General features: G+C 42.1%; 2 protein-coding genes across 3 annotated transcripts; both read right to left on the minus strand.

The window, feature by feature from the left end:
- Nucleotides 1-70: 70 nt before the first annotated feature.
- On the minus strand, nucleotides 71-12,888 carry LOC129814907 (mitochondrial glutamate carrier 1-like). Its single transcript, XM_055868056.1, has 10 exons — nucleotides 12,766-12,888; nucleotides 9,048-9,179; nucleotides 8,731-8,856; nucleotides 6,665-6,720; nucleotides 5,460-5,550; nucleotides 5,193-5,311; nucleotides 4,914-5,103; nucleotides 1,557-1,711; nucleotides 1,364-1,439; nucleotides 71-1,212 (listed from the first exon to the last, which is right to left on the minus strand). The coding sequence occupies exons 2-10, from the start codon at nucleotides 9,065-9,067 to the stop codon at nucleotides 1,065-1,067; spliced, it is 981 nt and encodes a 326-aa protein (XP_055724031.1). The 5' UTR covers nucleotides 9,068-9,179; nucleotides 12,766-12,888; the 3' UTR covers nucleotides 71-1,064.
- Nucleotides 12,889-18,585: 5,697 nt separating this feature from the next.
- Nucleotides 18,586-20,583, minus strand: LOC129815947 (thyrotropin subunit beta). 2 transcript variants are annotated; one of them, XM_055870159.1, is made up of 3 exons: nucleotides 20,559-20,583; nucleotides 20,167-20,368; nucleotides 18,586-19,245 (listed from the first exon to the last, which is right to left on the minus strand). In XM_055870159.1, exons 2-3 carry the CDS (start codon nucleotides 20,326-20,328, stop codon nucleotides 18,964-18,966), a joined length of 444 nt encoding a protein of 147 aa, XP_055726134.1. In that variant the 5' UTR covers nucleotides 20,329-20,368; nucleotides 20,559-20,583; the 3' UTR covers nucleotides 18,586-18,963. The 2 variants fall into 2 exon arrangements, with proteins under 2 accessions (XP_055726134.1, XP_055726132.1); XM_055870157.1 differs by having other exon boundaries at nucleotides 20,525-20,582.
- Between the last annotated feature and the right edge of the window lie 506 nt (nucleotides 20,584-21,089).

Raw genomic sequence — 21,089 nt, forward strand, 5'->3', positions numbered from 1 at the left:
ATATATATATATATATATATATATATATATATATATATATATATATATATATATATATATATATATATATATATATATATATATATATATATATATATATATATATATATATATATATATATCCCTGAAGTAACATGGACAATAACAGAACACTCCACAACTCTAATGTATATACTACATTATATGAATTAATCTCACAAGTATATAGAATATAAAAACAATACAAAAAAAGATTAACAGTGCTGACAATTCATTAAACCATGATGGGGTCATCTGTCTGGCAACAAGCCATGAGTTGTTGCTGAGGAATAGCCATTAAGTGCTTGGTCCATCGATCTCAAACTAAACCTTGGTGAAATGGTGCCAGTTAAAAATGTGTTTCTTAAAACAAAAAAAATGATAAAAAGCTACTTCTAGAATATTTTGTGATTTTTGGCCTCAGTTGACCACAGTGAATTTAACAATTCAGACATGTAAATCAGATTAATTGAAGGCTTGAAGAAGTCACATGATTGCAAATACAGTACATGATTGAGGCTTTGAAATACCCACACAAAATCTCTTGACTCCACACTATTGCATTCAAGCAACAGCACAAAAGTGGAATCTTAAATTATCCCCCCAAAAAATTCAGACAAACAATGAATTACTAAAAAAAAAAAAAAGGTGTGAAATGGCCTTCAGTCATTGGTTGTGGTGAAGTGGTCCCCACGTCCTGTACCTCACAGAGAAAGAGGAATCAGAGGGGCTCCCCAGGCAGAGCCACTGCTGCAGTTCTCGGTCCCCAGTTCAGCAAACTGGCGAAAACATTGGTCACAGCCCATTAAATAAGCCAGGAAAACATTTGGAGGACGTGCAGTACAGCCATTAGACCATACAGGAGGTTTTCCTGTCTTTTCCAGGCTCCAAAGCTCTGACACCTCAACAATCTTACGTGGGTTTATTTTCTGTAATATATACTGAAGGTGTATAGCTGCCAGTCTTTTGCTGAGATACTTTTCAGCCGACGTGTGAGAGTCCCATGCACAGCCAGGCAGGGTTGCTCATCTCATGCAGACAGGTAGTTAGTTGAAAGGGGACAGGTCCAGGATGAACTCTCCGATGCCAATAAAGTACATGACCTGTGCGATGCCGAAGAGAGGAGCGATGACCAGCGCCCTGCAGCCTGCTCCCTTCAGGAAGGCAGAGGGACCCTCCTTACGCATGATCTTACTGCCATGAGACAGAGAGTAAATAAATCACTGCTTGAACTGCAGGAATGTGTGTAAATCAATTATTATAGACCTCACTGGTTGTGAAGTTGCAAAAAGATCAAAGGCAGGAAAATACAAGTATTAAAAGAGTGATAAGACTGACTCCGTACCTGACACAGTCAACCACACCGTTGTAGCTCTCCTCACTGGCGCCTTTGTTTAGAGATTGCAATCTCGTTTTCACAACTGGAATAAAGTGCGAGAACTTCTTATAGCAGGAACTACAGCAGTAAATCAAACCCACATTCCACTAGCTTAATAAAAAAGTGGGTCAACACACCGAGACAGAGATTACGAACTCACCATCACAAGGATTGACTGCCACAGCTGCGGTAGAGCCAGCCAGACAGCCAGAGAAGAAGGCCCAGTAGAAGGGTGCCGATTGATCTTGAGAGGGCTGGCCCAGCCGGTTGAGGTGGGCGAACAGTGGGAAGTAGACCATGGAGAAGGGAACATCTCTGAAACACAAAACAAGTATTTTACTGGTTGGTAAATAAACTCAGCAAAAAAAGGAAACGGTCCTCTCACTGTCAACTGCATGTGTTTTCAGCAAACTTAACGTGTAAATATTTGTATGAACATAAGATTCAACCACTGAGACAAACTGAACAAGTTCCACAGACATGTGAATAAAATACATTTGGGGGGGGGGGGGGGTCAAAATCAAAAGTCAGTCAGTATCTGGTGTGGCCACCAGCTGCATTAAGTACTGCAGTGCATTTCCTCCTCATGGACTTTGCCAGTGCTTGCTGTGAGATGTTATCCCACTCTTCCAAGACACCTGCAAGTTCCCAGACATTTCTGGGGGGGAATGGCGCTAGCCCTCACCCTCCGATCCAACAGGTCCCAGACGTGCTCAATGGGATTGAGAGCCGGGCTCTTCGCTGGCCATCCAGAACACTAACATTCCTGTCTTGCAGGAAATCATACACAGAATGAGCAGTATGACTGGTGGCATTGTCATGCTGGAGGGTCATGTCGGGATGAGCCTGCAGGAAGGGTACCACGAGGGAGGAGGATGTCTTCACTGTAACGCACAGTGTTGAGATTGCCTGCAATGACAACAAGCTCAGTCCGATGATGCTGCGACACACCGCCCCAGACCATGACGGACCCTCCACCTCCAAATCGATCCCGATCCAGAGTACAGGCCTCGGTGTAACGCTCATTCCTTCGACGATAAACGCGAATCCGACCATCACCCCTGGTGAGACACAACCACGACTCGTCAGTGAAGAGCACTTTTTACCAGTCCTGTCTGGTCCAGCGACGGTGGGATTGTGCCCATAGGCAACGTTGTTGCCGGTGATGTCTGGTGAGGCCCTGCCTTAAAACAAGCTTGCAAGCGCTCAGTCCAGCCTCTCTCAGCCTATTGCGGACAGTGTGAGCACTAATGGAGGGATTGTGCGTTCCTGGTGTAACTCGGGCAGTTGTTGCCATCCTGTACCTGTCCCGCAGGTGTGATGTTCCGATGTACCGATCCTATGCAGTTGTTGTTACACGTGATGTATCACTGCAGAATGCTGTGAAGGCTATGCTGGTTAAGTGTGCCTTGAATTCTAAATAAATCACAATGTGTCACCAGCAAAGCACCCCCACACTATAACACCACCTCCATGCTTTACGGTGGAAAATACACATGCAGAGATCATCCGTCCACCCACACCGTCTCACAAAGACACAGCGGTTGGAACCAAAAACCAAAATTGGACTCAGACGAAAGGACAAAATTTCCACTGGTCTAATGACCATTGCTCGTGTTTCTTTGCCCAAGCAAGTCTCTTCTTATTGGTGACCTTTCGTAGTCGTTTCTTTGCAGCAATTTAACCATGAAGGCTTGACTCACACAGTCTCTTCTGAAAAGTTGATGTTGAGATGTGTCTGTTACTTAAACACCCAACGCATTTATTTGGGCTGCAATTTCCGAGGCTGGTAACTAACGAACTTATCCTCTGAGGCAGAGGTAACTCTGGGTCTTCCATTCCTTTGGCGGTCCTCATGAGAGCCAGTTTTATCATAGCGCTTGAAAGGTTTTTGCTATTGCATTTGAGGAAACTTTCAAAGTTCTTGAAATCTTATTGATTGACTGACCTTCATGTCTTAAAACCGCTTTGGGCTAGGGGGCAGTATTTTGACGTCCGGATGAAAAGCGTGCCCAAAGTAAACTGCCTGTTACTCATGCCCAGAAGCTAGGATATGCATGGGTAGAAAACACAAAAGTTTCTAAAACTATTAAAATAATGTATGTGAGTATAACAGAACTGATATGGCAGGCGAAACCCCGAGGACAAACCATCCAACAAAAATAATAATTTCAGCCTACCACTGTTTCCAATGGCTGTCATGTTTATTATGACACGAAATCCTCTCAGATTGCCGTTCCCAGGGCTTCGACTAGACGTCAACAGTCTTTAGAAAGAGTTTTAGGCTTGTTTTTGGAAAAATTAGATAGAATTTGTAGTTTTTCTAAGTGGCTCCCATTTTGTCTATAGTGTTTTCATACGTGTGGATGAGAGCGCTTTTTGTTGTTTATCTCCGGTAAAGACAATAACGATTTTCAGTCTTACATTTTATTGTTTATTTACGTAGTAGGGTACCTGAGGTTTGATTATAAACATTGTTTGACTTGTTTGGATAAGTTTATCGGTAACGTTTGAGATTCATTTTGTATGCATTTTGAAGGAGGGAAACCAGTCGATTATTGAATGAAGCGCACCAGCTAAACTGAGTTTTTGGGGTTATAAAGAAGGACTTCAAACAAAAATACCATTTGTGATGTAGCTGGGACCTTTTGGAGTGCCAACAGAAGATCTTCAAAGGTAAGGGATTTATTATAATCGCTATTTCTGACTTTTGTGGCACACCTGCCTGGTTGAAAAATGTTTTTCATGCTTTTGTATGTGGGGCGCTGCCCTCAGATAATCGCATGGTGTGCCTTCGCCGTAAGGTCTTTTTGAAATCTGACACAGCGGCTGGATTAACAAGCTTTATTTTGATGTATGACACTTGTATTTTCATGAATGTTAAATATTTCTATTTCTGTAATTTGAATTTTGCGCTCTGGAATTTCACCGGATGCTGTCGAGGTGGGTCGCTAGCGGAACGCCTGTGCCAGAAAGGTTAAAGTAACGATGGACTGTTATTTCTCTTTGCTTATTTGAGTTGTTCTTGCCATAATATGGACATGGTCTTTTACCAAATAGGGCTATCTTCTGTTGACCACCCCTATCTTGTCACAACTGATTGGCTCAAACGCATTAAGGAGGAAAGAAATTCCACAAATTGACTTAAGGCACACCTGTTAATTGAAATGCATTCCAGGTGACTACCTCATGAAGCTAGTTGAGAGAATGCCAAGAGCGTGCAAAGCTATCAAGGCAAAGGGTGGCTATTTGAAGGATCTCAAATATATTTTGATTTGTTTAACACCATTTTGGTTACTACATGATTCCATGTGTTATTTCACAGTTTTGATGTCTTCACTATTATTCTACAATGTAGAAAATAGTAAAAATAAAGTAAAACCCTTGAATGAGTAGGTGTTCTTAAACTATATATATATATATATATATATATATATATATATATTGTTTTCTAGCCCAGCGCCCCATAAAACAAATTACTTCACATGAGTCACATTCATGTGTAACAATCCCTTACCTCATGAGGGTGGCCCAGAGGCCTTTGTAGAGGCCCTGGATGCCTTGTGTGCTGAGAAGTTCCCGGGCGATCTGGGTAGCAGACAACGCACTGGCTGCAGCGCTGGGCCCCGCGTTGTAGGACCTGCTCAGCACCCTGGTGGAAGCCAACTTAGTGGGTGACATCGAGGCTGTCTTTATCTGCTGAGGCGCTGGTATGAAAAACAACAAAAACACATTCATATATTTGCATAAACTTCCACCATCAATCAAATCAGGAAAATACCGTGACCTTGCTTACCTAGCCTTCCTGCATCCTGAAGTTGAATCTTGAGCATTTCCATAGGAGTAGTAATGACAACCTGGCACATGCCTGCACCACATCCTGCCAACATCTCCTTAAACACTGTCAAGCCCTTCCTGCAACAAAGAATCAGATTAGCAAGCATGCATGGGATTGGTCTCATCAATGACTAGTTGGACACGTTATTATACATCTATTACACTACATCAGTCTTCCTCTTAATCTACTGTCTTTAAAATGGCAGAAATGTAAACTGTCACGTACTCATTGTTGCTAAGATACTGCCGGAAGAAGTCATTTGCGGCTAGTTTGATGGCCTTCTCAGGAGTGACCAGGGTCAGATTCACAGCAGCACCTGAAGACAAAACAATTGACCATTAGTCAAACCTTAAAAATCACCACAAACAAGTCAAGACAATGAGTTACATTAAAACATGAGAAACATGATGAAAGCAGAACATGAATGAGAGAAGAGACCAGAAAAGGGCATGCAGAGAGGATGGGGAATGAAAATTGAGAATGTGAAAAGCTAGTCTAAAGTAAGAAAGACCAACATTTATTTAGAAAACTATGTGGGAAGAAGACTTTAGATTAAGGTGTAGGCTAGTCTACGTGCCAGTGGGGAATGGATAGACGAGAATGAAGGTAGCCTTAGCAACTACTACGATATACATTTTCCCAAGAACACTGAATGTCAATGATCACAAGTGTTGGTGAACGAACAGAGAGAGTCAAGAGAGTCGACAGGAGAGGTGAGAATAAGTTGTATAAAGACACGAAGGAGCAAATATTTCACAGATAGCACATAAAAAAACAACAATGTTTGCCTAGTTGAAATAGAGCAGTGTAGTAAGAACCATTAAATGATTTGCCTCCAGCGTGGCTGCGCCATATCGGCTAGCCTCTCAATATCCCAGGGGGATCCATGTCTGTAATATGAAAAACACAGATGCAAAAAAAACAAGCATTCCTCACACAAATGGAGCTCCAGAAAACGGGCTCCAACCTCCTCTCCACAATAGACACTGTTGCCCACCATAAATGTGCTACATACAATATTCAGTTTCAGTAAGGCTATAGTAATGCATTTCACTGAACACTGATCATGTGATCAATTGAAAATGTGGCAATTTCCTTTTATAAAGGACCGACGGAGAATATTCTACCATTTGTCATTCAATTAAAATTCTAATGAGCATGAAGTAACAAACAATTTGCACAATGAAGGATGCATGTAAACATCACTACATTGTGGTGACAATCAAAGGTCACATGTGAATATTGTTTTTTTTCTATCAGTAATGAGCAACTACTGCATTAATTATGAACAGCAACTTGACAGCTTATACTTTAAGTCAATATATCATTCAATTCTGATCAGTTTGTTGCAATTTCACTAATAACCCCCCTGTTGACTAGGTATAGAACCACTACTATAAAACATAGACTAGAAATGAAATTACTCTTACCTCTATACATGCCAAAGTATCCTTCTGATCTAACGGTTTTGACAAGGCAGTCCACCCTGAGAGAGAAAAGACATGTCAGAATGAGGGACATTTCTCATGTCAGAATGAGGGACATTTCTCATGTCAGAATGAGGGACATTTCTCACAACAACCAATTACTACTAATTATTTCATTAATAGCTGCATTCATGGCAAAGTTTTAAAGAAACATCATCCAACAAATAATATGTAAATACAAAAGTACAGCCATTTCTACCCATGTAGGTAAAACACAACTAAGGAACATCAAGGGGCTTAAGGCTTGGAGTGGAGATGACAGCTGAATGGGTGCACAGAGCAGAGGGAAATTTCATCTCCCCTCGCACATTCCTCAGGATTACTCAACGGGAAAGAATAGGACAATGGCGGGAGTCAGTCGTTACAGACACCGGATTCAAAACCTGGCATTAGTCTATGCTTTCACAATGGCAACCGGAGTCTTTGAAGTACTGACCAAGATACCCCATCCTATATATTTAGTGCAGACCTGCTAACCTTGAAGAATTTACCAGTTGAGCACCTTTTAAGCCTAATAATGATGTTGGCAAAAAGAATGCCTCAATAAGAATGGTGGGCTATAGACTTATGGGTACTTGGTAATTCCCTGCTCTTCAGTAGCCAACGAGAAATATGTTTAAATGTTCAAATCAGGGTTCTCCCTAGGATTTTCCGACAAGGTGGTGCTAATGTAGGCCTACGGTCAGGAAGGGAAAACTCCAACGGCCATTTCCTGAAACCTTGAGTCTGAAACTACATCAAACATTGTATCTAAGTCTTGTATGATCCTAAATAAAATTGTAGTCCAAATGACAATTTTTCTAGGTAAAATTTTGGGGTAGTGATTATTCTAAATAATAGGTGTCGATGTGGATAGCCTAGTGAAATTGTAAACTGGAAAATTCGGAATAATTTAATTACTGGATGCAATGTCGTACTCTAGTTTACTGTAAGCTATTTGGAATATGAAACAACTGAACTAGGCCTATATGAGCTTGTTGCAGATCTTTATCCCTGACCTCATCCATCAAGTTTGGTCGCCTAGTAATCAGACCTTTCATTCAGGATGCCTTGTTGTCATTGGTGAACTGACTATTATCACATCATTAGCAGCCTACTGTTGACATACAGCCATATCAAGAGGACAGATCAAGTACTGATTAATGAACATAGACTGTTCAGATTAGTAGGCCTAACAACTTTCTCTGAAGGACAGTATTAGCGGAACAGCTCTCTCTGCCTTGTCTTTTTCCACCCATGCAGCGACGCACACTAAACTACCGCAAACCTGCACGTTTCCTTGCTCGTCAATGCCCTCACACCCACTACCTTTGCGGAGATCAAAGCATGTGCGGGCAAGAAAGTATTCTCACTTAGTTAACTAAACTCTGTAGCTAACTACCTTCATCGTAATGGTTGTGCTTGACTAACACCAACATTTACATTTGAATAATTTAGCAGGCGCTCTTATCCAGCGCAACTTACAGGAGGCGCAATTAGGGTTAACTGTCTTGCTCAAGTGCAGATTTTTCACCTAGTTGGCTTGGGGATTCGAACCAGCAACCCGTTGGTTACTGGCTCAGCGCTCTTAACCGCTAAGCTACCTGCCGCCACCTGTACAAATGTTATATATTTGGTTAACAGTTCGTTCTCTATTTTTCCCCTCACACATAAGTGGTATCAATGGACGAAGTGGGGAGCTGCCATCCAGTTGGCGGAAGGACAATAGTACTACGACCACGGAACCGAGCGCTAGAGATTTTTCCAACTCGCCCAAGTCGTTTGACTGGCTCAGCTCCAACTTGAAGACGGTTGAGTACCAGCTACTTTGAACTGTAATTGTGTGCATGGAATGCAAAATGCATGCATGTTGGCAGGTATGTTAGTGTCATCCTTCCATGCCTTTGAGTTTAAAAAAAATGTATTATTATTATCATCATCATCATTATTATCATCCAATAAACGATCAAGATTTAGCTATGCAGTGACACGGGATGACATGAGAAGGGAGGACAGAGTAAAGGACTCACATGTTTTTGTAGGTCTGTTGGCCTTGCCTCTGGTTCTGTAGCCTGGTCTTTACCAGGTCGATGGGAAACACACAGGTAACCCCCACAATGCCAGCAATACCACCATTAATCAGTTTAGCGGGAAGGCTGGAAAAAAACAGTTTGAGTTTATGTTCAGATTGGCATATCACAGAACTTCAACGCACTTGAAATAGATAAAATATAATGGATGCATGCCCTTATGAAAACTGTACTGATGATTCATTTTCTGGGGTTAGTAACATCTAGACATCTATTGCACATACAGTATGAGATAGAGAAACCTACAGTGACAGTACCTGATCTGCTGCTTGGCCATGGTATATTTCAGATAGGTAGCAGATGTAGAACGGAGCTGTGAGATCTTAGCTAGTTGTAAGTAGATTGTAGTGGTCAGTAGATCAAGTGCTGATGAGCAGCTGAGTAGAGTTCTGGAGGGGAAGAGCCAGGGAGATTATATATAGATTTTTAGTCTAGAGGACGAGGTACACAAAAGCAACATTACCTCCTAAGAGAATTCTCTTCGGTTAGTCACAGTCGTGTATATTCCCCCTCAAGATGATACCACGACGGCCCTCAAAGAACTACACTGGAGTTGATGCAAACTGGAAACCACATATCCTGAGGCCACAATTATAGTAGCTGGGGATTTTAACAAAGCAAAACAAATTTTAGGAAAACACTACCAAAGTTCTACCAGCACATTGACTGCTGTACTCACGCTGGTAAAACATTGGATCACTGCTACTCAACTTTTCAAAATGCCTACAAGGCCCTCCCCCGCCCCCCATTTGGCAAATCTGATCACGACTCCATGTTGCTCCTCCCTTCCTATAGGCAGAAAATCAAACAGGAAGTACCCATGCTAAAGTCTATTCAATACTGGTCTGACCAATCGGAATCCATGCTTCAAGATTGTTTTGATCACGTGAACTGGGATATGTTCCAGGTAGCCTCAGAATAATATCGACAAATACAGATACGGTGACTGAGTTCATCAGGAAGTATATAGGAGATGCTGTACCCACTGTGACTATTAAAATGTACCCAAACCAGAAACCGTGGATAGATGGCAGCATTCGCGCAAAACTGAAAGCGCGAACACATGCATTTAACCATGGCAAGGTGATTGAGAATATGTCCGAATACAAATAGTGTAGTTATTCCCTCCGTAAGGTAATCAAACAGGCAAAATGTCCCAATAGCCCCAACAGATCCAGAGGATGCAATCACCCTATCCCATCTGGACAAGAGGAATACCTATGTAAGAATGCAGTTCATTGACTAAAACTCAGCATTCAACACCATAGTACCCTCTATTCTCATCATTAAGCTCAGGGCCCTGGGTCTGAACCCCGCCCTGTGCAACTGGGTCCTGGATATCCTGACGGGCCGTCCCCAGGTGGTGAAAGTAGGAAACAACACCTCCACTTCGCTGATCCTCAACACAGAAGCCAGAAGGAGGCATGGTCAACAACAACGACACAGCCTACAGGGAGGAGGTAGATGTCGTTTTCCCACAATATTTGGATTTTATTTTTTATCCTAAATCCAAGTGTCGAGTTTCTCTTTGGCATGTGATGAAACGACTGACGTAACAAATACTGCCCAATTTGCCATTTTTGTGTGTGGGATTACCACTGAGTTTGACACAAGGGAGGAATTGCTGTCTTTGGAAGCCATGCATGGCACCACCTGAGGTGAGGGCTTGTTTGAGAAACGTGTCTCGGCTATGAGCAAATTTGAGCTACAGTTAGAAAAATTAAGTGGCCTTACTATAGATGGAGGGCAAGCCATGGTTGGCTCGAAAAAGAGGTTAACCACATCAGTGAAAAAATTAGTTGTCTCAGTCTTAATCCAAGTGATTTAATTGTATGCAACAGCATCATACATCAAGGAAGTCTGTGTGCACAGTCCCTGAAGCCGAACAATGTAATGGCAACTGTAGTGTCGACCATCAATTTTTCAAAAGCAAAGGGCTGAATAACCGCCAATTTAAGGAGCTATTGAGTGATCTTGAATCGGAGTATGGTGATCTGGTTTACCGGTGTGATGGTTGAGCCGTGGAAATATGCTCGTGCGGTTTTACGGCCTGAAGGATGATGTAAATAATTCATGGAGATGAAGGAGAACCCTGTCGCGGAACTGAGTGATGACAAGTGGATGTTTGATTTGGCCTTCATGGTGGACATAACCAAGTATCTGTCTGACTTGAACGTCAAGTTCCAAAGGGCCGAACCAGCTTCTCAGCGATCTCCTGTAAAACGTGACATCGTACGAAATGAAAGCTGTGGCAAGTCCAACTAGAAAGGGGTAACACAGTGCATTTTCCTACTACGCAAGGACAAGAGCCTGAGATGATGTGGGAATATGCCGGTGAGTGTGGAAAGCTCGCAAAAGCATTTTGTGAGCAGTTTAGGGATGTGAAAAGTAAACAACTGGAGCTGAACATATTTGCAACCCCGTTTAACGTCGAACCAGCGGATGTGCCGGATGGCCTACAACACAAAAGTCATTGAGCTGCAAAGCAATGATGAGTTCAAAGCCAGGTAGAACAACCTCCCTCACCTTGAGTTATACAAAATGTACATTAGTGCTGAGCATTTTCCTGTTCTGAGGAGACATGCACCTAAATTTGCATCTGTGTTCGGGACGACCTACTGCCATGAGCAGTTCTTTTCCAAACTGACTCTTGCAAAGACTCGATTCCGCTCAAGACTGACTGACACAAACCTGGAAAACCAGCTGCGAGTAGCGTCATCTTCACTGCCAGCTGACATCAAACGCCACGTCAAAGATAAACTGTTTCAGCCATCGCATTAGAGGTGAATTTGAACAAGTAATCATAATAACATTATTTACAATACTAATATTTATTTAAATAGGACTAGCACTTTTCTAAATACTCAAGGAGAAATACTCAAAGAAACATAAGTCATATTTAAACAATGAAACCAATGTCAGTGATTAAAGTCACATTAACACATGAATAAAGTAGAAAATAGCCAATTGTAATAATATAGCCCCCAAATTATTTTATAAATATCCAAATGGCCCTTGATTGCAAAAAGGTTCCCCACCCCTGGGTTAGAGCGTTAGGCCAGTTACCGAAATTTGCTAGTTCGAATCCCTGAGTTGACAAGGAAAAAAATCTGTCGTTCTACCCCGGAACAAGGCAGTTAACCCACTGTTCCCCAGTAGGCCGTCATTGTAAATAAGAATTTGTTCTTATCTGACTTGCCCTGTTAAATAAAAATTTAATAAATAAAGAGCACAACACGTTGCTCCCAGTTCAAGTAGTACTGTCCACGTTTCCCACTTATTACGAACGCATTATTACAACCTGCTTGCTACTCTTGAGTAAAATGTGCGTGTAGCTAGTAACGTTAAAAGGTTAGTGCTAATCAGTGTCCTTTGGGTGTACCTACCTCAAAGGCATCCGTTTGCATGAATTGAAAGTGTTCTTGGCCCCGAGGCATCAGCTCAGTTGCTAAGTTAGCTAAGACACATTCCGTGTCAGCATGTGAACAAGATTCAACTCCAGTCCAACTTGCGTATTCATCTATGATATTTTTTATAAGCAACCTTATTCAATAACATTCATATGTGTTATTACCATTGCCTCATTTACTGACTTAGCTAATGTTAACATTACCAAGACCATGGTAACGTATAATGACTAACTTATAGCTTGCTAGCTACCGTTAGTTAGCTTGTATTTATCTGGAAATTGCCAATTTAATAACTTCGCTAGCTATAGCTAACGTTGCTGAAACATTAATCATCAAGTGTATCTATAGCAACAACTCGTACTCAAATCTCTGACATGTATTTTAGTTGCACTAGCGTGAGCTATTTGGTTACGGACGAGCTCGTTGGCTAACTTCTAACTAGCCGCTGCATTTCCTCTTCCAATAATGCATTGCTAGGAAAAAGATCACCGATGACATTGCAATTGTCAATACAATGGTGAGACATTAATATTGATATTTGCCAACGTTCGATAATGATACTCACCTAGAATAAATGTGAAATGAGATCTTTCGTTCCTGTACTTGAAAGTATCGTCAGTCTCGCAGTCGTGTAATTTACTGAACGCGAGATAATGGAAAATTCCATTCATTCATGTAAAGGAGGGGCCAAATCGTCAAACCTGGAGTTCCAATCCATCCAATTGTGGTTTGTTGATTTACATATTGACGGTTCATTGGTCCTTTTAGTTGTAGAAGAGCGTGTGGTGGGCGGTAGCATGCGCTCCACAGTAGAATATGGTCAAATCCAACCCAGTATCTCATTAATTAGTACGTAAAAACATTGTTCTTATTTGTACATAGTTAATGAGAGGCTGGGTTGCAACCAATAAACCGAATAAAAAGCATTTTAATTCGATATTTGATGGCGTAGCTAGTTTATTTATGGCCCGTGTGTGCCATAGAAATATGATTACATCGCTACACTGGTGGCTGCACATTTTAAACTAAACTGTAATTCTCATTTTGCTGTCTGTATACAAATTGTGTCAATGTCAATATACAAATCTAGTTAATAAAGTTGAGTTAAAGCAGATAAATAACAAAAACATGTTAACTGTGGAGGCTTGGCCTTTGGCTTTTACACAATATAAGGCAGTTCCCACGATAATGAAAATCAACCATGTATACCAATTTCCTTCTGTTGTGTGAATCTACTATGTATTTGACTGTGTCTCACAGTATATGATAACACATTTTAGTACTTGCTTTTCTATGTCAACATACAATAATGCTTATGTTCCACCAAATAGAGAAAAAAGCTTGAGCAAAGAGCGTGAGGCGGCAAAGGTGGCATTTGAGGAGGCACTACAAGAAAGCTAACACACAGCAATATCATTTCAACACGTAGCTAGCTGTAAGTGACATTTCTTCCCAATTCCACTGTATATTTTTAATGCAGTTGAATTCTGGGTACATACCGCACCGTTGAAATTTTAATCACACACAGATTCCCATTCTATGTTTGATTTTAATAAATACTTTAGGATCAGAAGGAGCGAGCTGCAAAGCGAGTCACCTGCTCCTTCCATTAGCCTTGCCCCTGTCCAATGGATAGAGTGGGACAGCCGCAGCAACATCATTCACCAAAGACCTGGACAAAAAAGGTTTAAGAAGGCCTCAAGACATGGTGAATGTTATGTACTTATTTAGTTTTGTTTCTAAATAGAGAGCATATTGTGACAGCCCTGAATTTGTCCGAAACCGTCTCAGTGCTTCTCCTTCCAATAGGGTGCTTCCCCTTTAATTCCCAATTAAATAGCCAGCATCAGCTGCACAAAAGTGAGGTTGTGATGGAGACGCGAATGAGGATGTGTTCAACCCTCAGTTACGAAGCGCTCTATTCCGTTTGTTTTGTTGCCTTTAAAAGTGTGCTTTTGTAGCCTAATAACAAGTTTTACCCAGGATCGGCTCCACTCTTTGCTTCTGTTGGACTACAACCTCACCAGTCCTGGCTGCCTCATGTTAATTGTATATTATTGTCATCAGAAGTCACAGCAGAGGACATAGACCTTACCGGAACAGGTGACCATATTGCAGCTAATGATGGGGGAGTATCTCCCTAAATAGAGCGTTACCCTGGGGCATCTGACCCTAACACAGCGTTTCTCCACCTGCCCTCCCAGAAGTTTCACATTTTGTTTTAACCCTAAACTGCCAAACCTGATTTAATTCATCAAAGGCTTGATGAATAGTTCACTAATTGAACCATGTGTGCCAGTTAAGGTTTAAAACAAAAATGTGAAACTTCTGGATGGGCCCAAGGAGAGGTTTGGGAAACCCTGCCCTAAGGGAACACCAAGGGAGATGCCAAGAGCGATATCTCCCTAGGGGGATTTCTTAACAGATTTATCAAAGCTAGGATCTTAATTAACACTACTCCCTCGGTTCAGAAAACACAACATGTGCTTCTTTATCACAAATCCCTCATGGCTTAACAGGACGTGCTTTTGATCCTCATACACTATCCTACTTCTGCCTATCAGAGCAGCAAATGGTAGAAGGGGGTATTGACCTGAGGTAGGCTTGAAGCCAGATTGCGTGACCCTAAGGAAATCACGCTACATACAACAACCACAAGAGAGTAAGGGCTTCATCAAGGCTAGCATTGTTCAACTTGTCAGGCAGCATGATTACCCTGTTAGGACATTTCTATCTAGTACTAAATACAGGTGTAATATACTGCCAAATTTTAGCTGTCTCATTGGCTTTCATTTCAATGTGGGATTAAATAAAAAGTAGGTCCTTAAAACTTTCAAACCCTCAGACCGATTGACTGTAACCTAAGCCTCTGTCTTGCAGGCATGAACTCTTAGGTTGCATGTATTGAAAATAGATCATGTTATATTACTCCCAAAATAAGAGGAACCACAGCTATTGTACATTAAAACCACATAGTTAAGCACATGTCATTTAATGACATACAGTACCAGTCAAAAGTTTGGACACACCTACTCATTCCATAGTTCTTTTTTTTACAATTTTTATCATTGCAGAATAATAGGGAAGATGTCACAAATATGAAAGAACACATATGGAATCATGTAGTAACCAAAAAAGTGTTGAACAGATCAACATTTTATATTTGAGATTCTTCAAAGTAGCCAGCCTTTACCTTGATGACAGCTTTGCACACTCTTGGCATTCTCTCAACCAGATTCATGAGGTAGTCACCTGGAATGCATTTCAATTTACAGGTGTGTTTTGTTAAAAGTACATTTGTGGAATTTCTTTCCTTCTTAAAATGCATTTGAGCCAATCAGTTGTGTTGTGACAAGGTAGGGGTGGTATACAGAATATAGCCCTATTTGATAAAAGACCAAGTCCATATTATGGCAAGAACAGCTCAAATAAGCAAAGACAAATGACAGTCCATCATTAGTTTAAGACATGAAGGTCAGTCAATCCGGAAAGTTCAAGAACTTTGAGAATTCCTTCAACTGCATTTCCAAAAGCCGTAAAGCACTATGTTGAAACTTGCTCTCACGCCACAGGAAAGGAAGACCCAGAGTTACCTCTGGTGCAGAGGATAAGTTCAATAGAGTTACTATCCTCAGAAATCGGCAATTAACTGCACCTAAGATTTTACCTCACAGAGTTCAAGTAACAGACATATTTCAACATCAACTGTTCAGACGAGACTACGTGAATCAGGCCTTCATGGTAAATTTTTTACAAAGAAACCACTACAAAAGGACACCGATAAGAAGTAGAGACTTTCTTGGGCCAAGAAACACGAGCAATGGACATTAGGCCGGTGGAAATCTGTCCTGTGGTCTGATAAGTGCAAATATGAGATTTTTGGTTCCAACCGCCACGTCTTTGTGAGGCGCAGAGTAGGTGAATGGATAATCTCCACATGTGTGGTTCCCACCGTGAAGCATGGAGGAAGATGGTGTGATGGTGTGGGGGTGTTATGCCTGTGACACTGTCTGTGATTGATTTAGAATTTGAGGCACACTTAACCAACATGGCTACCAGCTATTACAGCCAAGCTATTATTTTCATGTCACATTTGAGCAAATTAATACAAAAATAAGAAATATTACATTTACGTAAGTATTCAGACCCTTTAATCAGTACTTTGTTGAAGCACCTTTGGCAGTGATTACAGCCTTGAGTCTTTTCAGGTATGACACTATAGCCTTGGCACACGTGTATTTGGGGAGTTTCTCCCATTCTTCTCTGCAGATCCTCTGAAGCTCTGTCAGGTTGGATGGGGAGCATCGCTGTACAGCTTCTTTCAGGTCTTTTCAGAGATGTTCGATCAGGTTGAAGTCCGGGTTCTGCCTGGGCCACTCAAGAACATTCAGAGAGTTGTCCCGAAGTCACTCATGCATGGACTTGGTTGTGTGCTTAGGGTCGTTGTCTTGTTGGAAGGTGAACCTTCGCCTCAGTCTCAGGTTCTGAGCGCTCTGGAGCAGGTTTTCGTCAAGGACCTCTCTGTACTTTTCTCCGTTCATCTTTCCCTTGATTCTGACTGGTCTCCCAGTCCATGCCGCTGAAAACATGATTCATCATTCCCCACACCATGATTCTGCCACCACCATGCTTCACCGTACGGATGGTGTCAGGTTTTCTTCAGATGTAACGCTTGGCATTTAGGCCAAAGAGTTCAATATTGGTTTCATCAGACCAGAGAATCTTGTTTCTCATGGTCAGAGTCCTTTAGGTGCCTTTTGGCAAAATCCAAGCGGGCTGTCATGAGCCTTTTACGAAGGAGTGCCTTCGGTCTGGCCACTCTATCATAAAGGCCTGATTGTTGGAGTGCTGCAGAGATGTTTGTCCTTCTGTAAGATTCTCCCATCTCCACAGAGGACCTCTGGAGCTCTGTCAGAGTGACCATCAGGTTTTTGGTCACCTCCCTGACCAAGGCCCTTCTCCCCCCGATTGCTCAGTTTGGCCAGCTCTCGAAAGAGTCTTCGTGGTTCCTAACTTCTTCCATATGAAAATGAATGATGGTGGCCACTGTGTTCTTGGGGACCTTCATGAAGTCCGCGTTCCAATTCACCCTAATGGTGTTCAATGGAGTTGGCCAGTTAAGTTCTTCCCCACCAATCTCAAAAAGAAATGTGTACGGACCTCGCTTTGTAGACAGTGGCATTGTCATTCTGAAACAGGAAAGGGCCTTCCCCAAACTGTTGCCACAAAGTTGGAAGCACAGAATCGTCTAGAATGTCATTGTATGCTGTAACGTTAAGATTTCCCTTCACTGGAACTAAGGGGCCTAGCTCGAACCATGAAAAACAGCCCCAGACCATTATTCCTCCTGCACCAAACTTTACAGTTGGCACAATGCATTATGGGAAGGTAGCGTTCTCCTGGCATCCGCCAATCCCGGATTAGTCCGTCAGACTGCCAGATGGTGAAGCGTGATTCATCACTCCAGAGACCGCGTTTCCACTGCTCGTTTCCACTGCTCTGCACTAGTCCAATGGGGGCGAGCTTTACACCACTCCAGCCGACACTTGGCATTGAGCATGGTAATCATAGGCTTGTGTGTGGCTGCTCGGCCATGGAAACCCATTTCATGAAGCTCCCGACGAACAATTATTGCGATGACGTTGCTTCCAGAGGCAGTTTAGAACTCGATAGTGAGTGCTGCAATTGAGGATAGACGTGCTACTTGCTTTAGCACTCGACAGTCCAGTTCTGTGAGCTTGTGTGGCCTACCACTTCGTGGCTGAGCCATTGTTGCGCCTAAACATTTCCACTTCACAATTCAGCACTTACAGTTGACCAGGGCAGCTCTAGCAGGGTAGAAATTTGATGAACTGACTTGTTGGAAAGGTGGCATCCTGTGACAGTGCACATTGAAAGTCACTGAGCTCTTCGGGAAGGACATTCTTCTTCCAATGTTTCTCTATGGAGATTGCATGGCTGTGTGCTCGATTTTATACAACTGTCAACAACGGTGTTGCTGTAATAGCCGAATCCACTCATTTGAAGCGATGTTCACATATCTTTGTATTATACAGTGTATGTACATAGCTACCTCGATTACATAGCTACCTTGATTACCTCATACCCTTGAGTCAATACTGGTACTCCCTGTTATTTTTACTCATTATTGTTATCCACTGTGTAATTATTCTGCGTGTCACTATTTATATTTTATATTTTTTAAATCTTTATCTGTAACTCTGCATTGTTGGAAAAGGACCCATAAATAGTTATTACACTGTTAGTCTACAAGTGTTGTTTTACGAAGCATGAACAATTAGCATTTGATTTGTGATGTGTGAGGAGTGTGACAGCGTGCTGTGTTCCTACACAGGATGTGATGAATTCAGATGAGTTACAACTATTTACAGACTTCAGCTTTAATAACGTCCCGTTCATGATGTTGGTTCACCGTAAACAAAATAGCTCAGTGAGTCAGTGGACAGGAAAGACATGAGGCAGACAGAAATACCAGGATCAGCCTCCATGGCAAGCAAAGTGGCAAACAAAAAGGCATATTCACATACCAAACACAACAGCAACAATACATGTCACGATGAATAGGATACACCACCCTGTAGCTCACTGTATCCACCACAAACACATGAATACAACAATGCTGCTCTGTTATCATAATGATTATGGCTAGTGACCATAAACTTGAGTTGAACTGACCATTCTCCTTGCCTTATTGGTCATTATGGTCATTACAGCCAAACTATCCAGGGAAGGGAGAGCGTTATCAGTTGGGGGGGATGTAGTTGTTCAGGCCAGGGTATGGGTAGATTTGTCTGAGTGGCTTGGAACACCTGGCGCCGTCTCCACTGCTGGCCTTGTGGGCACACTCATCACTGTCTGTGTTGCAGGTGCCACAGTGGCAGCTGAGGGCCACGGGGTAGGTGAAGAGAGGGTTGGCATGGAGCGGGCAGCCAGGTAGCATGACTGTTCGGTACTCCACCTGGTCATAGGTACAGCCTCTCTGGATAAGGAAACGCGGTCCGGCCAACTCCTTCATGTTACTGTCCTGGTAATCACACGCACACAAACACACATGCTTAACATACACTAAGTGTACCAAACATTAGGAACACCTTCCTAATATTGAGTTGCACCTCATTTTTGCCTCAGAACAGCCATAATTCATTGGGGCATGGACTCTACAAAGTGTTGAAACTGTTCCACAGGAATGCTGGCCCATGTTAACTCCAATGCTTCCCACAGTTGTGTCCTTTGGGTGGTGGACCATTCTTTATACACACTGTTGAGCGTAGAAAACCCAGCAGCGTTGCAGTTCTTGACACACTCAAACCGGTGCGCCTGGCACCTGCTAACATACCCCGTTCTAAGGCACTTAAATCTTTTGTCTTGCCCATTCACCCTCTGAATGGCACACACACACAATCTCAATTGTCTCAAGGCTTAAAAGTCCATCTTTAACCTGTCTCCTCCCGATCATCTACACTGATTGAAGTGGATTTAACAAGTGACATCAATAAGGGATCATAACTTTCACCTGGATTCGTGGAAAGAGCAGGTGTTCTTAATGTTTTGTACACAGTGTACTGTATATACAGTACATTACATACTGTACATGCGATGTAGGTCAAATGTGCCTCACGATCGGCCTGCGATTGGAATTTGTTGTAGTTGAAGTTTCAAGTTATACTTATATTTTAGCGTCTCTTCTGCAATGCAAAACGTGTGACAGGATATATAATGTATACATTGTATTTTGTATATTGACCTTGTCTCTATCTACTAGTCTGCTGCTATCATGGCCAGGTCGGTCTTATAAAATATTATGCAAAATCTCGATGAGATTACTCTGATAAAATAAAGGTAAAACATAAAATGTTTTATGGGGGGATAAAAGTTTATAAGTGAGTGAATTTTACAGATCCATTAAAGAACTAAGAATGTCTGGTTGAGGTTATAGGCTACTTACCCTTGAGTAGCAGAAGCCCATGCAAATGGTCGTATTGATGGCCACGCAGAAGTCACATTCACGTCTCTCCTCATACAGAGTGTAGTCCGTGGGCACACACATGGGCACAGCTTGGCTGAAGAGCAGGCAAAGGAGACCACACATGGCCACGGACAATTCCATTTGGCAAACAGCGAAGATGTTCCGTCACACAATCAAGAACCTGCATAGAAGTAGAGCAAATGACAAGAATAAAATATGAACAAATCTAAAGTTTTTTAGTTGGAAATATGAAAAAATTAAGGTTGATGCATTTGAGAAGCCATTTTAATAAAACACAACTCAGTCATGCACCAATAGCATGACAAAGAAGCTGTACCAGTGTTCCTGTCAGGTCAGCTCTGCTCATTCACCTGGTAGAGCTGGGCACCTGCAGGTCTGATGATGCTGTCTGATGGAGCCTGATAGTCTTTATACAGTCATCCTAATCCACCTTGATCCTACTGGACCATTATCTCCCATCTCTGACAGTGTGGACGTAGGAATCTCCTGGCCCATTATGAGGATGACATGCATTAATAAAAGGCATCCTCTGTAACTACAAACTTCCATTACCAGTACAGCAATGTATGGTTAACCTGTAATAACCTCATAATAACCCTGCTCTTTGGCAGTATGTAATGCAGTATCTGGCAATTCCACTTGGTGGCACAATAGAAAACTAAGTGGTAAATTCAGAGATTGGTTCGGTCCAGTAACAACCCTGTGTCCAACTCCTAGATGAGCAACTCCTAGAAGTGTCTGCTAAATAACAAAAATGTAAATGTTCTTCAAATCTAGGAACAGGATCTGCTAAGCATATAGGGCCTACAACAGGTTTCGCCAACTGGCGGCCCGCGGGCCTAATTTGGCTCGTGGGTGGTTTTATTTGCCCCCCAAAGTTT

The sequence above is a fragment of the Salvelinus fontinalis genome, chromosome 18, assembly GCF_029448725.1.
Source record: "Salvelinus fontinalis isolate EN_2023a chromosome 18, ASM2944872v1, whole genome shotgun sequence".
In the NCBI taxonomy this organism is placed as follows: domain Eukaryota; kingdom Metazoa; phylum Chordata; class Actinopteri; order Salmoniformes; family Salmonidae; genus Salvelinus; species Salvelinus fontinalis.

Coding starts and splice junctions, on each gene's coding strand:
- LOC129814907 (XM_055868056.1), bottom strand. CDS start 9,067: ATGGCCAAGCAGCAGATCAG. Junction 5,551..6,664: donor ATACTTTGGCATGTATAGAG/GTAAGAGTAATT, acceptor TTTTGTCTTCAG/GTGCTGCTGTGAATCTGACC. Junction 1,712..4,913: donor CTCTGGGCCACCCTCATGAG/GTAAGGGATTGT, acceptor TTTGTGTTTCAG/AGATGTTCCCTTCTCCATGG.
- LOC129815947 (XM_055870159.1), bottom strand. CDS start 20,328: ATGGAATTGTCCGTGGCCATGTGTGGTCTCCTTTGCCTGCTCTTCAGC. Junction 19,246..20,166: donor TGGGCTTCTGCTACTCAAGG/GTAAGTAGCCTA, acceptor TGTGATTACCAG/GACAGTAACATGAAGGAGTT.